General features: G+C 38.7%; 1 protein-coding gene across 1 annotated transcript in view; it reads right to left on the bottom strand.

Annotated features, from left to right (window-relative positions):
• Positions 1 to 21256, bottom strand: part of CLNK (cytokine dependent hematopoietic cell linker) — a 188681-nt gene that overhangs the window by 55857 nt on the left and 111568 nt on the right. Inside the window, exons 6-8 of the mRNA XM_027103353.1 lie at positions 17891 to 18032; positions 16526 to 16623; positions 10619 to 10664 (exon numbers count right to left, since the gene is read on the bottom strand). Of these exons, the coding sequence (XP_026959154.1) occupies positions 10619 to 10664; positions 16526 to 16623; positions 17891 to 18032 (286 nt within the window). The remainder of the gene's footprint in view (positions 1 to 10618; positions 10665 to 16525; positions 16624 to 17890; positions 18033 to 21256) is intronic.

The raw sequence follows: 21256 nt of genomic DNA, 5'->3' as shown, positions 1-21256 counted from the left end.
AATTCAGATAAAATTCAACCATATTATTTTTGCAGGGGTGGGGCTTGTTCAAGAAAGTAATAACAACTCAGGTATTTGACATACTGGAAGAAGATGAGATTTGGAGCTGAGTTTCTTGAGTTTGAACCTTGATTCTGCTACTACTATGGGTAGGGTCAAGGCAGGATCTCAATAAATGTTAATGAAATAAACAAATGGATTGAGGAACGGTTGCAATTTCTCATCTGGAAAAGTGAGACATGGTTACTCATACTTCATGGGACTTCGTATGTGGAATAAATGAATTGATGAAGTTCACGTGATGGCTTTGAATGCATCCCCACTGTAACTAGTATTATTGTGTAATGGAAGATTAGAGGGAAAATGGCAATCGACCCTCCTGAGGAGGTACACAAATACCCCAAATGCTATGAAAAATTCCCTGTCCCATCAGAAGACCCAAACAGTTTTTATTCGAGATAGTTCGCATCTTGACATTCAGTCAAGCAGTTTTCACTAGGAGGAGGCTGGCATGCTCGCCATCTGTTGGCTGCATGTGTAATTAGCACCATCTGCCGAGACTGTGTCCTTATTTTGCTCTTCAGTCTGCAGTAAGGCAGTTTTCACTTCTGCTGAAAAATGTATTGCTTCTTGGGAGATAATGTAGTGAGCTGAACACAGCATTGCTGTAGAATCTATTACCTCCATAACTTGTTAGGGTGAAGTCATGAACAAGTTCTCAACCTCAGAGGGTTCTGTGAAGTTAGAGTATCGCGAGACCTGCATGTGGCATTTCGGGGTGGGGGTGGGGGGCTGGGAGGGTTACTGGTGCCAGCTTATAGGAGCTGGTTGTTAATTTTTCAAGATTTTGCCATGCAGGTGTTAAACACGGCCATTATTAAAAAAATAATTATGTAAATGTACACTTAAGTTATTTCAAAAACAAAGGTAGCATCAGCTCAAAACTCATGACTTCCTAGTTATTCTACCACATTTATCTGTGCTGTTGAAGTTATTTACCTCTACTGTGTCTATGATGGAAATACTAAAAAATGGTATCTCTTCCCAACTACCTGTTCAATGATCATGTTGGTAGCTTGAAATCTGCTGTAGGGGAAGTATTTACACCATGGAAATTGGCAAATGCTGCAAATTAGGGTTTGATTTATTGCTTTACTGCTTGTCTATACTTAAAGAGATGGAGAAAATGTTGACAAAGCAAATTAAATATAAAGGTGTGTTGTGTCTGTACGTTGTTGCATTACATTGTAAAAAGAGGAAAATTGAGGAAATATACTTCTGATATTGAAAAACTGTCATCTGACTCAGCTAAGAAGCTGTTCATGTAATCACATCAATTGCAATCATCGTTTGGCTGCAGATACAAGAGTTTAGAAAAAATCAGTGAAAGCACTCTGTGAAAATCAATTGGCTATATAAAATTTATGACAGAGTGTTGTATATTTTACTATTATTTTAAAACTCTGTGCTATATACATCCTTTTATCAGTAAAATTTATAATAGGTCTATATATGCATGTATGTACATACTATTTTTTTGAGGTGCAACATTTTCTTTAATATGTCTGTGGTGAGCATAATTACTTTTTTAAAAAATAAAGACTATTTTTTTTAGAGCAGTTTTAGGTTTACAACAGAATTGGAAGGAAGGTACAGAGATTTCCAATTTATCACCTGCTCCCACACATGCATAACCTCCCCCATTATCAACATCACTAGCCCAAATGTTACATTTTTTACCAAGGATGAAGCTACATGGATACATCATAATCACCCAAAGACCATAGTTTACCTAAGGGCGCACTCTTGGTGTACATTCTATGGGTTTGGACAAATGTATAATGTACTCATCATTATAATATCATACAGAGTATTTTCACTAAAAATCTTCTGTGCTCTATGTATTTATCTCTCTCCCCAACTCAGACTCTTGGCAATCACTGAACTTTTTACTGCCACCATAGTTTTGCCTTTTCCAGAATGTCATATAGTTGGAATCACATAATATGTAGCCTTTTCAGATAGGCTTTTGTCACTTGGTAATATGCATTTAAGTTTCCCCCATGTATTTTTGTGTTTTGATAGCTCATTTCTTTTTAGCACTGAATAATATTCCACAGTGGAATATCTGGATTGTACCACAGTTTATTTATTCATTCACCTACTGAAGGACATCTTGGTTGCTTTCAAATTTTTGGTAATCATGAATAAAGCTGCTATAAACATCTGTGTGTAGGTTTTTGTGTGGACATAAAATTTCAATTCCTTTGGTAAATAGCAAGGAGTGTGATTGCTGGATCACATGGTAAGAGTATCCTCACTTTTGTAGGAAACTGCCAATCTGTCTTCCAAAGTGGCTGTACTATTTTGCATTCCCACCAGCAGTGTATGAGAGTTCCTGTTGCTCCACATCCTCACCAGCATTTGCTGTTATCAGTGTTTTGATTTGGGCCATTCTAATAGATGGATGGGGTATCTCATTATTGTTTCAATTTACATTTCCCTGGTGACATATGATGTGGAGCATGTTTTCATATGCTTATTTGCCACCTGTATGTCTTCTTTGGTGAGGTCTCTGACACATTTTTTTTTTTTCCCCCATTGGGCTGTTTGTTTTCTTATTGTTGAGCTTTAAGAGTTCTTTGTATAGTTTGGAGAATAGTCTTTTATCAGATGTTTCATTTGCAAATATTTTCTCTCAGTCTGTGGCTTGTGTTTTTATTCTCTTATATTGTCTTTTGCAGAGCAGAAGTTTTAAAATTTTGATCAAGTTCAGCTTATCAATCATAGATCACGTCTTTGGTGTTGTAACTAAAAAGGCATCACCATACCCAAGGTTATCCAGGTTTTCTATGCTATCTTCTGTGAGTTGTATAGTTTTGATTTTTAATTTAGGTCTATAATGCATTTCAAGTTAATTTTTGCAAAGGATGTAAGATCTGTATCTAGATTTATATTTTTGTAGGTGGATATCCAATTGTTTTAGCACCATTTGTGGAGAAGACTACCTCTGCTCCATTGTATTGCCTTTGCTTCTTTATCAAAGGTCAGTTGACTCTATGGGGGTCTATTTCTGGGTTCTCTGTTCTGTTCCACTGATCTATTTTTCTAGTCCTTCATTAATACCACACTGTCTTGATTCCTGGAGCTTTATAGTAAGCCTTGATGTTGAGTAGCATCAGTCCTCCAACTTTGTTCTCATACCTTTTTTTCAGAGATTTGGATATTACACATTTACCACTGCTTGTGATCTGGTTTTAGTGCTACTACTGATGTGCCACGTGACTTAGTACAAGTTGTTTGGCTTCTCTGAGCTTTGGTTTCCTCATCTGTGATTTAAATGGTTGGAAGAGAAGATATGTGGGTTCCAAGAATTTGTTTCTTGATAGGAGGGACAATGATGCAATAGAGTGGTCACAAATGGGATCTTTGAAATCATTCGTGTTGGGTTCTAATCCCCCCTCAGTCACTTACTGAGTAATCTTGGGCACATTATTTAAATGTTCTGGGCTTGTTTCCATGTCTGTAAAATGCAGATAATGAAGTGCAGTTCCTTGGATGGCCAAGCTTAAATAAAATGATACTTGTTTTTCAATTAGCTCCTAGTCAATTTGTGCTAAATATGTGCAATACCCTTTATCTATGAAATATGATCATCACAATCAACGCTTTTGGAAACATACCATCCGTGTAATGTTCTGTAATTAGAGACATAGACTCTGAACAAAACTGGATAAAACCTGGCCTCAGTCGCTGTATTTATTATGTCTAAAAGTTTTATGATGTATAAAAGTGAACCTTTAGGATTTCACGTCCTGATGATTAATTGCGGAAGCGTCCAAAGAAGCAACTTACGATCCAAGTGGCTAGCGCACTTCACAAGGCCTGTTTGAGAAACCTCTCCACGTCTGTGGAAACTTTCAGAAATTAATTCCAGCAGTAAATTGCTGAAACCATTCTTTGGGTTGAGTGGGGAGGGATTAAGTTAGGCAAAGCCAAGGATGTGGGAGGGACCTGCCAGATTTAACAGTTCCTCAAATAAGGTTGGAAAGTGCAGTTTCTTAGGAACATGTATGTCAACAGCTGCACCTTGTTAGTGACAGATGTGGGATAGAAGCATCCTTCCTAAACAAGCCCAGGAGACATATTTTCCACTGACCTGGGTGTCTCAGGAAAGGTGAAGGGAAGGACTGAGGCTTCAGAGGCGATGACATGGGCAGTGGGGTGGGTGGATTTGTATGTATGGACCATATCCATGGATTCACAAAATGCTAGAGGCTGTTGTGTTCTCCCATATTTCTACAGATGGGATATTAAGGGCCAGTAAGGGAATATCATTTGCCTAAATTTGTAACAGAGCAGGACCCTATGGGATCTTCCTGGGACAGGCCTTCTGCCATATCCTCTGCTTTATCTTCTCTGTGAAGTACATAGATAAAAGTATTTGATGCACATTTCCTGAGTTTTTTTTTATGGATGTGAAAACCCTGCACCACACGGAAGATGTTAACTACTTGATGACCATGAGCACACAGCCCCCAGGCCTCCTGGAGCCTAAGGACTGATAATGTTAACCCCTGTGACACTGCCCTGTTCCTTCACCATCAGCCAATCAGAGAACTGTGCATGAGCTGATCACATACCCTGTGACCGCCCACCCCCTCACCTGGCTTTTAAAAATGCTTTGCTGAAACCCTTCAGGAGCTCGAGGTTTTTTACAGGATGAGCCACCAGTCTCTTTGCATGGCCCTGCAATAAACTTTTTTCTGCTCCAACTCCTATGTTTCAGTTTGTTTGGCCTTCCTGTTCATCGGGCACGTGAACTTGCACTCACAAATTCATAGAACAGACAGAGACGGAGCCAGAAGCAACCAGGCTTCTTGACTTGCCTCTTGCGGGCCTCTACCTAATGGGATCGCATGGCTGAGGATCACAGGCTCGTCTCTAGTTGGTCCTATGACAGCCTGCCGTGCTTATCTAATACGCTTTTATTAAAATGGGTTAAATTTCAGAGTTACTTTAGTGTTTACCATGCATCCACTATGTGCTCAGCACGGTGCCATGTGTTTGCTGTAAGGAAAACAATGTTCAGTAAACTTTGGTCTTTGTGATTGAGGAGCTTATTTTTATATTCATTGATAACAGATTTATTGTGTATGCTCCACACCAAAGTAGATAGAGCATGAGATGGTTTCAGCCTACACAGAGAGGCAGGAGTACCTTCCAGTGTAGGGAGAATGGCAGAGGGTAAAAGAGGGAGGAATGAATTCCAGAAACCATTAGTTCAGTTCAGTATCCCTTTGTCAAGTGTCCATCACGTGTCAATAACCATGCTATAGGATTTGCGTTGGTTATAAACTTTAAAACAGACAGATGTATTACAATGTAGGTGCGTTTCCTCCCTTTTAGAGATAAGGAAACAAACTTAGAGAGGTTACGTTCCTTGTAGATTTCATATTTGGAAAGCGGTAATGCTGGGATTTGAACGCGGGTCTCCTTGTCCCCAAATCTAACATTCATGCAACCATATTTTAGCTGCTGCTACATTTCAAACATAATTAACTTCCCCCTGAGGTCATTGTCTCACACCTCAGCCCAATGTCCGTTGCTGTGTGAATCCTTCCTAGGATTCATAGTTCTTCTGCAGGGACCGAATTAAGTATGTATGTACTTTTTTGAGTTCCAACAACACTTTGTATAGACCCGACCAGACTGTGGACTCCTCGTGGTCTAAGGTCTTCTGTGACTCAGGGCCCTGGCACAAAGTGATTTTGAATAGAAGTGGCATTCTCCCCTGGCAGTTATCACACGATGTTGTAACTGCCTTGTTTTCAATTCTTCTAATTGTGGCTACTTTATATTTCACTATTGAAGAGTGTATTTGTTACTCAAACGCTTTTTCTTTTCTCTGTGTGTTGGTGAGACAAAATAATGTCCTGTAGTTCCATTAATGAGTGATTTTACAACATTTGTAACATTGGCTTTGAACTGAATATTGTATCAATGCCTCTCTCACTTTTCTTTTTTCTTTCTTTCTTTCTTTTTTGCTCCCAAATAAGGGTATATGACCTCTATCACTTTTGAGCCACTGGCTGTGTCTGAAATAAATTTAAATCTAAAATAGTAGGAGAATAATCTTAAATTTATTTCTTATTATTTCTAGGCCTGGGGCCTAAAGCTTGTCATTCGTTAAGGAAATAATCTATAGGATGGCAAATTCCACCATTTTTTGTGATGTTTTGTGTTGCCGTGTTCTGCCACTAGAGGACAGTATCATCCCTCAATTCATGTCTTTTGCACTAAAAATTGCATCGTTTGGATGAGTGGGAAATCAGGGAACAGGGAGAGTTTGCAGAAAAAATTTTAGATACTAGCAAATATAGTAAAACCATGGAAACATTGCCATAGTTGACAAAACTTGAGTTCTGGTCCAGGCTAGGACCGCTTGCTCTGTGACCTTGAGTGAGCCCCTTCTCTTGCCAGGCTTCTTGGCATAAAATGAGGGGGTAAAACCAGACTAACTCTAAACTCTTTGACACCTAAATTCGAATAAAATCAAACTAGTAGAAAGGTCTTTTGATGGCATTATGTAGAATCTATCTTGCTTCTTTTCAACCAAGCTCATGTTTCTGGATATCCGTGTTTAGCCATCTATGCATAATTCCTTCTTCTTCTCATGGATAGTTCATTGTATTTCATTATAAATTCATTCTTGTATATGATATGCTTTTTACCTCAAAGGAAACTGGCTTAGAGTTTGTGCTTGGTTCACATGGAAGGCAAAGAGAAACTCATTTTAGGCTCACTTATTCTCAGCATTAAGAAGCTAAGACACACCATTTTTGAATATTACAGCTATCTTCACCTGAAGAGACAATTTCTTCTGCAACTGTGGTTAATGCTAATTAATGGTTCATCATAAACAACTTACACTATATACATACTTTGCCTCCAAATAAACTTTTACCCATTTTTAGGAATGAAAAAAAAAAAAAAGAAAAATACCAAGCTTCAGGGAAGATAAGTTCTTGAAATCTGACAGTTTCCAGATAATGTCAGAATATGATTGCAAGAAAAATAATATGAAATGTACATTAACATAAATCTACAACTGCTCAACTTGATGAAAAATATCACCATAAAATTCTGCCATTACTGAACCACGCAATATGTTTTTCTCTATGACATTTTGTGAGAATGAATAAATTATCTGAGAATGCGTTTGCATCAAAAATACAGAATTTTATAATAAACACATAAATCATTCAAGCATTTTCCAGCAAGATGCCTGATCCAAAAAATGGGGGTATTCATATTACTTTTCCCCTTTTCATCTCCTTTCTCTCTACAGTACCTTAGAGCTCTGGGTGGTAATACAAAACCATCAATTATGGAAGTGCAGGAAAAGAAGACATAAAGAAATAACTCTTATTGAAGAAGTTTTCCATGCAACCTACAAGCTCAACTCCTGTGAGTCTTGCTTTCACTGAGGTCATCTCTGCAGTTATGATTTCAGTCTACTTTTAAAAAAGTCATATTTTATAGCCATGCTACTTGGATATCAGCCAACAACCCTTATTAAATTGACAGCACTAACTTAGCTCTGAAAGATGTGTCTTTCTTGCACTCCCGGAGGAATTTCTTTGCTCTTTTTTTATTTTGGGTAATTAATTTCACATAAAAAAAGCGTGATCGCCTTTTTGCTTAGGTTACCGGGAAGCTTAGAGAAAAACTAGCAGTTTAATTGTAATAGAATGTAGTGATGTGTGCCCGAGCAGCCTGAATTTTATCTTTGCCTTAGTCTTACAGTCTATCTAGATACTTCCTACGATTTAAAAAATTTTTCTTCCATTTTACCATGCAAGTTTTTGTTGACTACTCCAAATATTTGTAAGCTGAGGCAAAGTGTAGATGAATATATGGATGAATAGGTGTGATGTTGGGATTTATAATAAGAAATATATATTTGGTCTTCGTCCCTGTGTCTGGCACAGAGCTCCTAAATCCCTTGGAATTTCATAGTGATGAGAGCTATCAAGGTGTCTTTTGTTATGTTAAGGAGGTGACTTACTTCTGGACTCCATCTAATGATGGGGACTGTTTGTCAGTGGTGGTTAGCCGAAGACCACGGGATCAAAGGGTTAGAAGAACTTACAGTCCCCTACGTCTACCCTCCCTTGCCCCCCCCCCCCGCCCCCGCCACCGTCCCAGGGAGAGGAGAGTGGCTTGAGATTGAGTTCAGTCCACAATGGCTAATGATTTAATCAACCATGCCTATGTAATGAAGCCTCTATAAAACCCCAAAAGTTTGGAGTTTGAGAGATTCAGGAAGCATGGAAGATCCCTGCCTTTTCCTCATACCTCCCCTTATATGTCTCTTCCATCTGACTGTTCCCGAGTTATATCGTTTTACAATAAACTGGTAATTTAATAAGTAAAATGTTTCTCTGAGTTCTGTGAGCCACTCTAACAAATTAATCGAACCTAAGGAGGGAGTGGTTGGAACCTCCCATCTATAGAAACACAGGTGACAATCCGGGCTTGTGACTGGCATCTGAAGTGGTGGTGAGGTACGGTCTGGTAGCACTGAGCCCTTAACTTGTAGAATTTGGTGCTGTCTCTGGGTGGACAGTGTGAGAATTGGGTTGAATTGTAGGATACCCAGCTGGCATCCAGAGAATTGCTTGATGGTGCGTGGGTGGAAACTGCCCCCCTGCATATGTTGGAATTGGAATTAGAACCATCCTGATAGTGACACAGACATATTAATATGTGTAGAATAGTGGTCAAAGAAGATTCTGCAATCAAAGAAATGAAGGTGCATGTCTATAGTGAACTATTAAAAAAAGAGGGGAATTGTGAAATCCATTTCTTGTCTGCTTTCTCCCCAGGACTCATTTCTCAATAAATTGCCTATAAAGCTTCTATTAGGACCTAAGACATTTATATATCAAATGATTATGATCTGCTCTGGGATGCCTCTGTGCTCTGCTCCTTTTCTCTGTCAAGAGGCATGAAGAAACTTCCTCTACATAATTCATGTGGTCTTCTAAGGATTAAAATACATCAGTTAATGGAGAAAAGCTCTGAATCAAGTGCTGTGTGCATGGAAGGCATTTCTGTGTTTAAGGACTAAAGAGGCACTGATAGGAAATCTCCCCTATTTTGAGGGGTTTAGGCATGGTCTAGAGGGAAGATAGACAGGGATCTGTCAGGCTGTGAAGGATGGAGAGGAGAGATGGAATAGGGAACAGCTCTTGTTTCCTGCCTCTGCTAATTCAATTGAATTGATGAGTCAGAAGAGCCCTGCCCACTTCCCATTTCAAGAGGAGGAAAGTAAGACTTGGAAAGGTTAGGTGCCTTACTTAAGGTAACACAGCCAGGGAGTAGTAGAGCCTGGGCTTGGGCTCCTCTCATTGCTCCTTCCACCTTGCTTCCCTTTGTGCATATCTTCCCTTTGTGCCTCCAGGTCCACTGTTCACCTTGTCCGCCCTGCTCCACCCCACTCTCCATCCTGGGAGACCAACCAGCACATGCAGGCTACCTTGCCTCGTGGTTTCAGGTTGGGTTCAGCCATTAGGAAGTCCAAACAGGAGATCAGAGGAAGGTTGGAGAGGGAGGTTGGGGCATGTATTCCCTTGAGTCCCACTCTGGGAGGTCCACATGGGCTGGTGGTGTTTCCTCAACCAATGGTCACTGCTCCTCTCAAGGTGGTGAGCTCCTTCTGGTTTTCTGTAGCTGTCCCCTCATCCTTTTGGGCTTAGGGGTGGTGACAGCACCACTGCTGTTGGCCCCAGTTTCTGCATCACCCCTCATTCTTCTCCTACACCTCACACACCTTAGTCAATAGTTCCTTTGTAAATAAACCTCCTTAAATTATCCTAATTTGGGTGTGTGCCATCTGTTTCCCCTTAGGACCCTAACTATTACACTTTCCCGTTAAAGAAAATGTGATGTTAATAATATGTTATAGAATATAGCATCAGACACATAAAAATTGATTTCGATGTTTCAGTTACTGGGAAATGTAAATCATGGGATTGTCATCTTTTCTAACTGAACATTGTAAGAGAATATGGGGACATTGGGGGAAGTGGTGAGAGAAGCTATAATGTATAGGATCCAATTAAATTTCTTTGGCTGTCCTCCATTTGTGCTTCTAGCACTACTGAAATTGATTATTTCCTTTCAGGTTCTTACCTGTATCTTTATCTCCAAATTGAGTTGCTTTGCCTGAAGCTTTAAAATCTATTTTCATGTTAATTAATCAGCATTTTAAAATTAGATTTCTATCTTGCAATTTTACAGAGGGGTATGCTTAGAGAAATAACTTAGTTATGTATCTGATGCAACCCATATGTTTCAAAACAATCTCTTTCCCAAATTGCACAACATGGAATATGACTTTTCACGATCAATTTCTTCATTAATAAGGTAAGGTGATAAAAAGGCATAAGACGTGAGAGACTCTTTCCAAAATTAGTTATTTCATGAAGGTTAAGTCAATAGATAACCTTGTTGAAGAAATCTGTGACCACAGACAAAAATGTAAGAGGATCTTGGAAGCAAAGAAAGATGCAAATATACTTATATTTCAAACTTTGTGATTTGACTTTACCTTTAACATGTTGGCTTCTGATATCCCTGGAAATGGGTTGTTCCACCTGTAGAAGACAACGTGGCACCATTATTTCTTAAATTGTGACTATATCATCTCATGACCTGCCACTCAGTATATAACTGTAATCTAATGATTCCCAAGGATAAAGGCATAAGTCCCTGGACTCATCATTCTTATAGATCACCCTATGAGTATGGGAGGCAATCAGTCAATATGTGTAAATACGTGTAAATACATGTACCACTGTGCCAGCAATGAGGGTAGTGGCCTCAGGTGGTAATTTGGCATAAAAATACTTGGTTTGAGATCCAATCCAATCTTATTGCTGTGAAACTTTGGAAAAGCATTTACCATATTATGAGTCTTAGATTTTTCATCTTTTTAATAGGGAAAATATTTAGTCAATCATGTCATTGAATTATTGTGAAGATCAACATACATGATCAAGTCCATGAAAGCGATGGAGCAGGCAGTTCAGAGTGTGGCCTCATGTGGATGCCCGTGTTGGGATTTCACCTCCATCATGTGCTGGCTATGAGAACATGGCCAGTCATTTAACCTTCTAAGCCTCAGTTTCCTCATCTGTGAAGTGGAGGTAACAAAAGAACTGGTACCTCACAAGGGTGGCAGGACTACATGAGACAGGCAATGTGCCTAGAACGGGAAATGACACAAATGAAGCTGAATAATTGTTAGCTGTCATTATTAATAGTATTAAAGGTGTTGCTGAACTATTAAGGGATGGCTGTACAATTATTAGGCATGAGAGTGAAGAAGATGATAGAGACATCCTAATGATGCCCAATGCCTTTGAAAGCCTTTCAGCCTAGATCAGTATTGGGGTCTACGATGGTTAGTTTTATGTGTCAAATTGACAGGGTCACAGGGTACCCAGATATTTGATTAAACATTATTTCTGTGTGTCTGTGAAAGTGATTCCAGGTGAGATTAGAATTTGGATCAGTAGACTGAGTAAGGCATATTGTCCTCCCCAATGCCAGTGGGCATCATTCAGTCCATTGAGGGCCTGAATAGAATAAAAAGGCAGGGGAAAGGAGAATTTGATCTCTCTGCCTGACTGTTGACCAGGGACGAAGGTCTTCTCCTGCCCTCGATGACTGAGATTTACATCATTGGTTCTCTTGGTGCTCAGGCCTTTGGACTCAGGCTGGAACTTATGCCACTGACTTTCCTGGGTCTCCAGCTTTCTGATGGCAGATTGTGGGACTGAGCCTCCATAATCACTAATTTATTTATATGTATGTGTATATGTCTATGGCTATATATGTCTATATGTTTCTGTCTTTCTATTGTATCTATCCTATCATCTATCTATCTATCACCTATCTGTCTATCTATCTATCTAACTATATATCACCTACCGCCTATGTTTCTAGAGAACCCTGACTAATAGAGAGGCTCAGTGTTACACTTTATTGGTGCCAAGTTGAGTTGGCCAAGGTGAATGGGGAGGAAGGGTCACTGAACGCCCTGTTACCTCATGTCTTAATGTTCAACGTCCACCTCTTCCTCTGTGGAACATTGAAACACCTTATTTATGCTTGGAAAGTGGTGGCTCTTCTGCTGGCCAAGTTAGTCAAGGCTTGAGCGTGGTTTGGGTTTGCTGTTGTTATGGCTTCCTTCGTCACACCATCAGCTTCCAATTCCGCCAGGGTATGGAGGCTGGTGTGCTGGGTTTTTATTTTATTTTTTTATAGTAGCTTTTTTTTTTTTTTAACATCTTTATTGGAGTTTTGCAAAGTTCTTGTTGCATCCTCAGCTTTCAGCCTTCCCTGTGCACCTGCCCTGCAGAGCAGGTCTCTCCCACTGCCCTTGCCCACCTGCCATTGCTAGCCCGGAGCAGGAGAGGTTCTCCATTGTCTCTGTCTCAGCTGGGCCGTGCGTGATTAGGGTATTAGGGATGGGGCTTCCTTAGTGTTTCTGTTCTTTTCCCCTTTGGTGGCCAATGCCCACTTTCCCTTTTGAACATTTGGATCTATTTGGATCTTTCGCATGAGAGAGTTTCTTTGCATTGCATCTTCCCCAGGGGGAGGTACCCTCTGATGATATTAGCATAGGATCCTGGGCCTAGAAATATTTCCTGCCCCTCCCCCAGCGCTACTCCCATTTTTCTATCAAATAAATATTTACTAGTGCCTACTTTATACCTGTATCAATGCTGGATTATGAGGGAACAAAGAGGAATAAGACATGCACGCAGTTCTGAGTTTACAACATATTATAACACACGTTTAATTATAAGAGAAGTTTTTCAGCCTTAGCATCATTGAGAGTTGGGGTCGGATGATTCTCTGCTGTGAGGGCTGCCCTGTGCTTTTGCATTATACTGAGCGGCATCCCTGCCCTCCACCCAGCACGTGTCAGTAGCACTCCCCAAGTCCTGACAACCAAAAGTGTCTCCAGGCATTGTAAATGACCACTAGGGGTCAAAATGGTCTCGGATCAGAACTACTGATTACAGTGCAATATGTTACTGATGTCAAAGGCTGCTTTGCATTGCTTCCTCCAGAAGGCTTCTTAAAAGCCTCTGGCTGGACTAAGTGATGCAGCTCCCCGCTCTTTGCATCCTGTGTCACTTCTGTCTTAACGCTTTGTATTACATCAAAACTGCCTGTTTGGGCCAATGCCTCCTCCATTAGACTGTGGGCATTGGCTAATTTTTTTTTACCCCCATTGTTGAGCGTAGTGCTTTGTACACAGCAAGCGCTCAATAAATGAAAAGTTGGACAGTGGTCTAGTGGTTTAAGACAGTTGTAACCAGTCTAAGGAGTCATCGTAAGAACTGGCCCCTGTAAGGATTGTTGAAGATCCATTTCACAGAGAGTTTAATCTCAACATAAATGTGCAAAATGAATTAACTCCTGAGAATGAGGTTATAATAAAAAGAATCTGCTTACCATAAAAACTTGATTATTCAAACATTGATTATAAAAGCAAAATTCCTTTTTTATCTGAATCGAGGCCAAGTCCTTATATAATTAATTTATAAGACAACTTCCCTCCTGGCCAAAATTGTGCTCAATCTCCCATATCCTTTTTCTCACAAGATTTCACTTGACTTAATATGTTGAGATTATAGTTCCACTTGCAAAGTGACCTAACTAAAAGAAGAAATTTATAACAGAAAGCTACAAAGATAATATGAAAGGATATAAAGTAATACAAATGGAGACAAATTCTGGCATAGTTGTTTTAAAAAAAATTAAATAAGAATTATAATTTTTTAAAAAAGCATTCTTCTCATGAAGGTTTACTTACATGGAAAGAGGGATTATCAGTGATTTTTAGGGAAAGAAAAACTTAACTTTCTAGGTCAGAATTTTCTATTCTTTATAACCAGATAAGAACTTGTGTCTTTAGCCTCTGGCCCAATGACTCTAAAATTCCTATTGTTCCCTGAATATGCTTCATGCTTTAGTGATGAGAGCCCTGAAGTGTCCTCCTCCCTGTCAAACAGCCCCCTGTGGGGCTGCCCCAGTTTTACATCTTGGGAATAGTAGCAAATATTCACATGACAACTTTGAGGAACAGACTGGAATAAGGGTTCCATGTGAATAGAAATCAAACTGGGAAAGAAGACTGTGTCTCTTTTCCTGTTAATATTTCAGGCTATTCGTATTTCAAGGTTCAGATCAAATGACTGAGAGTTTGTTTGTTCATTTCTATCCAATTAACCCACATCTGTTGAAAACTTCTTACATAAAGGCACTGTGCTGGGTACTGGGGCTAAAATGGTCCCTGTCCTCATGGAGGTGTCATTTAGTAACGGATTGCTTTGTGCCAGGCACTGTGTTTTGTATGTATTATCATAAAGCTATGAGTTTTTATAGCTGAGACAGTAAAGACTCAGAGAAGGTAAGTATTGGAGCCATTAAAATAGGGATTATAACATTTGTCTTGCAAGGTCATTTTAAGGATTAAATGTCATTCATTCATTCATTCATTGCCATCTATCCTCCGAAAGACCTTCCATGAGTGCCCTGCTTTCATTATTTTTTCAAAGCACTCATCACTTGACATATTGTCTTTGTATCTATTATTTACCTATTTATTTATCACAGGCCTCCTCCCACTAGATGTAAGTTTCACGAGAGCAGGGCCTTGGTGGTTTACTGATGCCTATAATTTTGTCTGGTCCATGGCAGGCACCCAACACATATGTCTTGAGTGAATTTGTTGAGTGAATGATTCAAGTGTTTAGCTTGGTGTCTGTGTAAAGAGGAAGAGTTCAGTATTTTATCCCTCATCTTGCTCTCCCAATCTCTATTGGCTGTGTTCTGTGTAAATGACATTATTTGGTAAAATTTGTAGTTTCCTTTTCTTGTCAATATTTAACAGAAACCCTCAAGTTAAGTAGGTAAACTATTTGAACAGATAATGCACAAGGAAGATGTGTTATAAATATTCAAAAGCATGTTCACACTCACTAATAAATGTGCTACAGATCTGAAAAAAGAACAGTGAAATCTCTTTTTTGTTTTTTTAAATTATGATTAAAAATGTAATATCCAGTTTTGGTGAGAATTCTATGAGGTGGAAATTCCAACATAGGGCTTCCGGGAGGGTAAATTGAAATGATTTTTCAGGAAGAAATTTAACAATATGCACTAAAACCATTTAAAATGTTTTCACTCAGTGGTTAAGTAAAATAATTAAAAATCTTATAATGGGGAGTGATGTATCTGTAAAGATTATGCTTATTAATGCTTGTTTTGTCACATGAGAGATTGTTTTATGACTGAAAGTTAATGTGAAAAGGAAAGAAAACTGGTGTATGCTATATAATAAGGACTCCCTTGCGCAAAACATATCAGCATAGAAAACATTGACATGAAATGTACCCAAAATGTTATGACTAATAGCCCTGCACCCCCAGGGATGATTAATTTGTATTTTATGCATTAAGAAAATTAAACATTAGCAAAAGTGTTATTACAAATAAAATTCTATATGTGTTTAGAGCATTTACATTTACAAGATATTTTCATAAGATTATCTTTTGTGGTCTCAACAGCTTTTTGAAGTAAGCATGGCAGAGATTTTTATTCTTATCTTTTAGATGGGTTTACAAAGAGGCTCAGAGAGGTTGTTTGACTTACTGTCATCCCTTGGTATCTGTAGGGGATTGGTTTCTGGAATCCCCATGAATATAAGAATCTGTGGATGCTCAAGTCCTTTATATGCAATAGCATAGTATTTGGAAATAACCTACACACATGCTCCTGTATACAGCTGACCCACGAATAACACGAGTTTGAACTGTGTGGGTCCACTTACACTTGGAGTTTTTTCACTAAGTACATACTATGGTACTACTCAATCCTTGGTTGGTTGAATCATCTCCAGATTACTTATAATACCGAATACAATGTAAATGCTATGTAAATACAATGTATATACTACGTAAATACTTGTTGGCGTGTGGCAAATTCAAGTTTTCCTTTTTGGAACTTTGTGGAATTTTTGTTTTTTAAATCCTTGGTTGAATCTGCAGATGGGGAACTGGCAGATATGGAAGGCTGACTGTACTTATTACCACATAATTAGCAGTTGGAATCTTTGGGCCTAAAATCTGGGCAAAATGATGTTATTATCAAAAAGTTTTGAGTTTAAATTCTGCTTCCGGAGAACAGGATGAGCATTAGATGAGGTGCAGGGGAAAGCCTGATGCCTGGCTCACAGAAAATCTTCAACAAATGTTCTTCTCCCTTCTAGGCTTACTCTACAGGACGATGACCTCACCAGTCTAATCCCCCTGCACCTCACTGAGCTTGACCTGCTCATCACCTAACAAGATGCCTTGGGAATGAGAGATGGGGAAGCTCTAGGCTGCTAGGATGTGCTCTCCATATGTTTGGTTCATATGGTCAAGCCTTTACTCACTTCTTCCAGCCTCATCCGGGTTTGCCTGTCTGTGGGGATAGAGGTCTTGGCATCTAAGGAAAGGGGTGTGTCCATCACACCCTTGAAATAACGTGTATCTGTGAGAAGAGAAAAAATTTAAGGTCATACTTTACATGGCTCAGTATATTATAATTTATAAACTATTTGCCTATCTACAAACTCATTGAATCATCACAATATAGGTATGAGGCAAGTAATTCTACTTCCACTTAACGGATAAAGAGACTGAGGTTCAAAGAGGAGAAGTCACTCCTCTTGGTCCATACACGTAAATGTCAAAGTCTGGACCTGAACATTCTTCATTCTCTTATCTACTTGGAGAATCCTACTCATCTGTCAAGGCTTGGGCTGTGTCATGCCCTTCGAAAATCTTCCTAGACACCTGCACACCACCCCTGGCTCTCTTTTCCATGTCATATACTTAACATATGCTTAATTATATACTTAACATAATTATATACATTATCTACTTAACTTATTCTATCATACTTATCTGTTTATCTGTCTTTCTGCCATTAGATTGTGACCTTCCTGAGAACATGGATTATGCTTTGTTTATCTTTATGTCACTTGATCAATCTTAATGTGATAACTGGCACACAGTACATACTCAGTAAATGCTTGCTGAGTAAATGAAGAAAGGAATATCATTATTATTTACAAGGTGATTCTCCCCAGTAGAGTCATTTTAGTAGATCAGGCTCTCAGAAATCACAAATGCTTTCTCTTTTCCCTTACAGCAGTGTGCTTTACCTAATGTTCAGAGAACTTGCTGGAGCTTCCCAAAGCACCCCAGTTAGAAAGAGGCAAAGGTGGATTTGTAATAAGCTCTTCTTTCTCTTAAAAAGCTTGGCTTTGTTGCCATGCCCTAGTTGCACTCATATGCTGGTTACTGGCAAAACATATCAGCCATATTAAAAAGTCTTCCCTTTTACTGTAATCTCCTCTATGCAAACTTTGTCTTAACAGGGATGTTGCCCACATTCCTGCTGGTCAATGTTCTGTCATGCTCATCAGTTGTTTCTAGGACTCAAGATGAGCATCATGATAATAATAACCAATAGTCACAGAGCTCTGACTCTGTGTTAAGTCCTCTGGTGAGAACTCAGCATGCATCATACATGTGATCTTCAAAAAACACGCTGGGGGTAAGTTCTCTTATTATGAACCCTGTTTTCTGATAGAGAAAATGATTTTTAGATGCTTGCTCAAGGTCACACAGCTAATAAGACATAGAGGCATGATTTTAAACTAGAGCTGTTTAATTCAGAACCTGCAGCTTTAGTTGCTATGCATTATTGCAGCACGGACATGCATTTTCAGATTTCAGCCCCCAAATGTTACCCGCATATTCAGATTCCTTTATAGGCCTGGCTGGTAAAATTTTCACCGATTGCTGTGCTTCTACCATGTGAAACTCAAGGTCTTCATAGTCCTCGTCTGTGTGGTCTTTTGCTCCATCGAGGACTGCTGCTAAGTTCCTTCCCTAAGGAGGGAACGTTTGAGTGAGTCAAGGAAAGGTACAATAATGACAAAGATTATAGACTACCATGCTAGCTAGGGGAGTAATACGGATTCTCTTAGCTTGGAGTTAAAGATTTGAGAGTCTGGGATCTGAGGCAGTTAAATTCTTGTAGTAGGCAGAATTCTAATGTTATCCCTAGAATGACATCAGCGTTATGATGGTGTGAGACACTCCCTTTGTCTCTCCCCTTCAATCTACAACCAGTAAAATATCCATAACTCAACAAAGGTTCCTCTGCCCAAGACACCAGGACTCCAGAGAGATCCACATGTTTGTACATCTGAAGGTAGGTAGATCGGAATACATAGAGAGAGTATAATCAGGGGAACAGTAGAGGTGGTGCCCATATTCCTGACCCCCAGAAAACCTGGTGGCAGCAGCAGAGGTGGTACATGACTCTTATTTCCTGGCTACAGTGGTGCCCATGGCCACAAGGAACTGGGCAGCAGCAGCAGCAGCAGCAGGACCTGCAAACGCCAGGTGTGTGTGTGATTCTGGCACCCCCTGCCCATGGCTCCCCATCCCTTGCTACAGTAGCATTGCTGATAACTCAAGCAACACTGGACATGAAGATGCCAGTAGCAGCAGTGACATTGACATCAGCAAGGCACCAGTGATCCCAGAGGCATAAGCTGCAATGACAAGGGCGCGAGTGAAATCTCTGGTAGAGGCAGTGGAGGGTGGAAACTGCTGATTCTCAAATAGGCAGCTCAGATAAGAAAAAACAAAAACGTGCTATAGCAGCACCTACTGAAAAACAAAAGAAAGGTCTCTAATTACCAATCTGTGGAACTGTTAGAATCAAAGTAATCAAAGCTTTACCTAAACAAGAGAGGTGTTTACTACTTCAAATGCACTGGTAGAGGAACAACTCATCAAGCACCATGAAAAACCGTGGTAACACAGTATCACAAAATGAATATGACAATTATCCAGAAACCAAATTTAAGTCACAGGAGACTGTGATCTAACTGGTAGAGTTAAAAATAGCTGTCATGAGGAAACTCAACAAGCCATAAGAAAACTCAGAAAGCAATTCAATGAGCTCAGGAATAAAACCAATGACAGAAGGAATACTTTACCAAAGAGACTAAAACTCTAAAAAATAATCAAACAGAAATTCTGGAGCTTGAGAACTCAGTAAATGAGATGAAGAATACATTAGAAAGCACTGGGAATAGAGCAGATAATGTGGAAGAGAGAATCAGTGAGCTCAAAGATAGAAATTTAAAAATGATTCAGGTAGAAGAGGAGAGAGAACTAAGATTTTTTTAAAAAATGAAGAAATTCTATAAGAGTTATCTGATTGCATTAGAAAAAAGCACCATAAGATAGCAGGTATACCGGAAAAGGAAGAGAGGGAGAAAGGAGTAGAGAGCTTATTTAAAAAAATAATAGCTGAGAACTTCCCAAACCTGAGGAAGGAACTGGATATACAAGTCCACGAAGCTAATAGAACACCTAATTATCTTAATGCAAAAAGACCTTCTCCAAGACACATTATATTAAAACTGTCAAAAGTCAATGATAAAGAAAGAGTAATAAAGGCACTCAGGGAAAAAAAAGACAGTAACCTACAAAGGTACTCCCATTAGGCTATAAGCAGACTTCTCAGCAGAAACTCTGTAGGCCATGAGAGAAAGGAATGACATACTCAAAATACTGCAAGATAAAAACTGTGAGCCAAGAATACTCTATCCAGCAAAGTTATCTTTCAGATATAAAGGAGAAATAAAGGCTTTTCCTAGAAATAAAGGCTTTCCTAAATAAAACCTGAGGGAGTTCATGACCACTAGACCTGCCTTACAAGAAATGTTGAAAGGAGCTCTTCTACTTGAAACAAAAAGGTAAAAGTATACAAAACTTTGAGTAATGTGATAAATAGAATCAGAAAATTGCAACTCTATATCAGAATAGGTTGTTAAACACTTAATTATAGCATAAAGGTTAAAGGAAAAAACATTAAAAATAACTATAGCTACTTAAATTTGGTAATGAACTCACAACATAAAAAGGGAAGTTTTTGTGGCAACAAAAATATGAGGGGGAGAAGAAAAGGATACAACCTGTATAGACAAATGAACATAAGACTAAACAACATGCTACTGAACAAATATTGGGTTAATGGAAAAATTCAAAGGAGAAATAAAAAAAAAACACATGAGGACAAATAAAAATGAAAATATGACATACCAAAACCTACGTATGCAGCCAAGCAGTACTAAGAGGGAAGGTAGCAATACAGGCCTACCTCAAGAAATAAGAAAAATCTTGAATAAATAATATAAACTTATACATAAAATAGCTAGAAGAAGAAGAGAAAACAAAGCCCAAAGTCAGTAGAAGGAAGAAAATACTAAAAATTAGAGTGGAAGTAAATGAAATAGAGAAAAAAAGACAACAGAAAAAGATGAATGAAACTAAGACCTGCTTCTTTGAAAAGATAAATGAAATGGGCAAACCTTTAGCTAGATATACTAAGAAAAAGTGAGAAGGCTTAAATAAATAAAATCTGAAACAAAAGAGAAGTTACAACAAATACCACAGAAATACAAAAGATTATAAGAGACTACTATGAATAGCTATATGCCAACAAATTGGATAACCAAAATGAAATGGATATAAATTCTTAGAATTATATAACCTTCCAAGATTGAATCATGAAGAACCAGATTTTCTGAATAGACTGATCCCTAGTAAGCAGACTGAAGCAGTAATCAAAAACATTTCAAAAACAAAAGTCCAGGAGACATTCAAGATGGAGGAGGAGTAAGACGTGGGGATCAGCTTCCTCCCCACAAATGCAGCAGAAATACATCTATATGTGGAAAAACTCCTACAGAAAACCTACTGAACACTGACAGAAGACCTCAGACTTCCCAAAAAATATATACATTTTTTCCTTTTCCTCTTTTTGTGAGTGTGTATGTGTATGCTTCTTTGTGTGATTTTGTCTGTATAGCTTTGCTTTTACCATTTGTCCTAGAGTTCTGTCTGTCATTTTTTTTTTTAGTATAGTTTTTAGCACTTATTACTATTGATAGATATATTTTTTGGTTTGGTTGCACTTTCTTTTTTTATTACTTTTAAATTTTTAATAATTTAAAAAATTCTTTATTTTAATAACTTTATTGTATTTTATTATATTTTCTTTCTTTCTTTCTTTCTTTCTTTCTTTCTTTCTT

This window comes from Aethalodelphis obliquidens, unplaced genomic scaffold (assembly GCF_003676395.1).
Source record: "Aethalodelphis obliquidens isolate GAN/ISIS:26980383/991018 unplaced genomic scaffold, ASM367639v1 scaffold6, whole genome shotgun sequence".
Classification (NCBI taxonomy): domain Eukaryota; kingdom Metazoa; phylum Chordata; class Mammalia; order Artiodactyla; family Delphinidae; genus Aethalodelphis; species Aethalodelphis obliquidens.
This window is presented reverse-complemented; position numbering and strand designations above follow the sequence as displayed.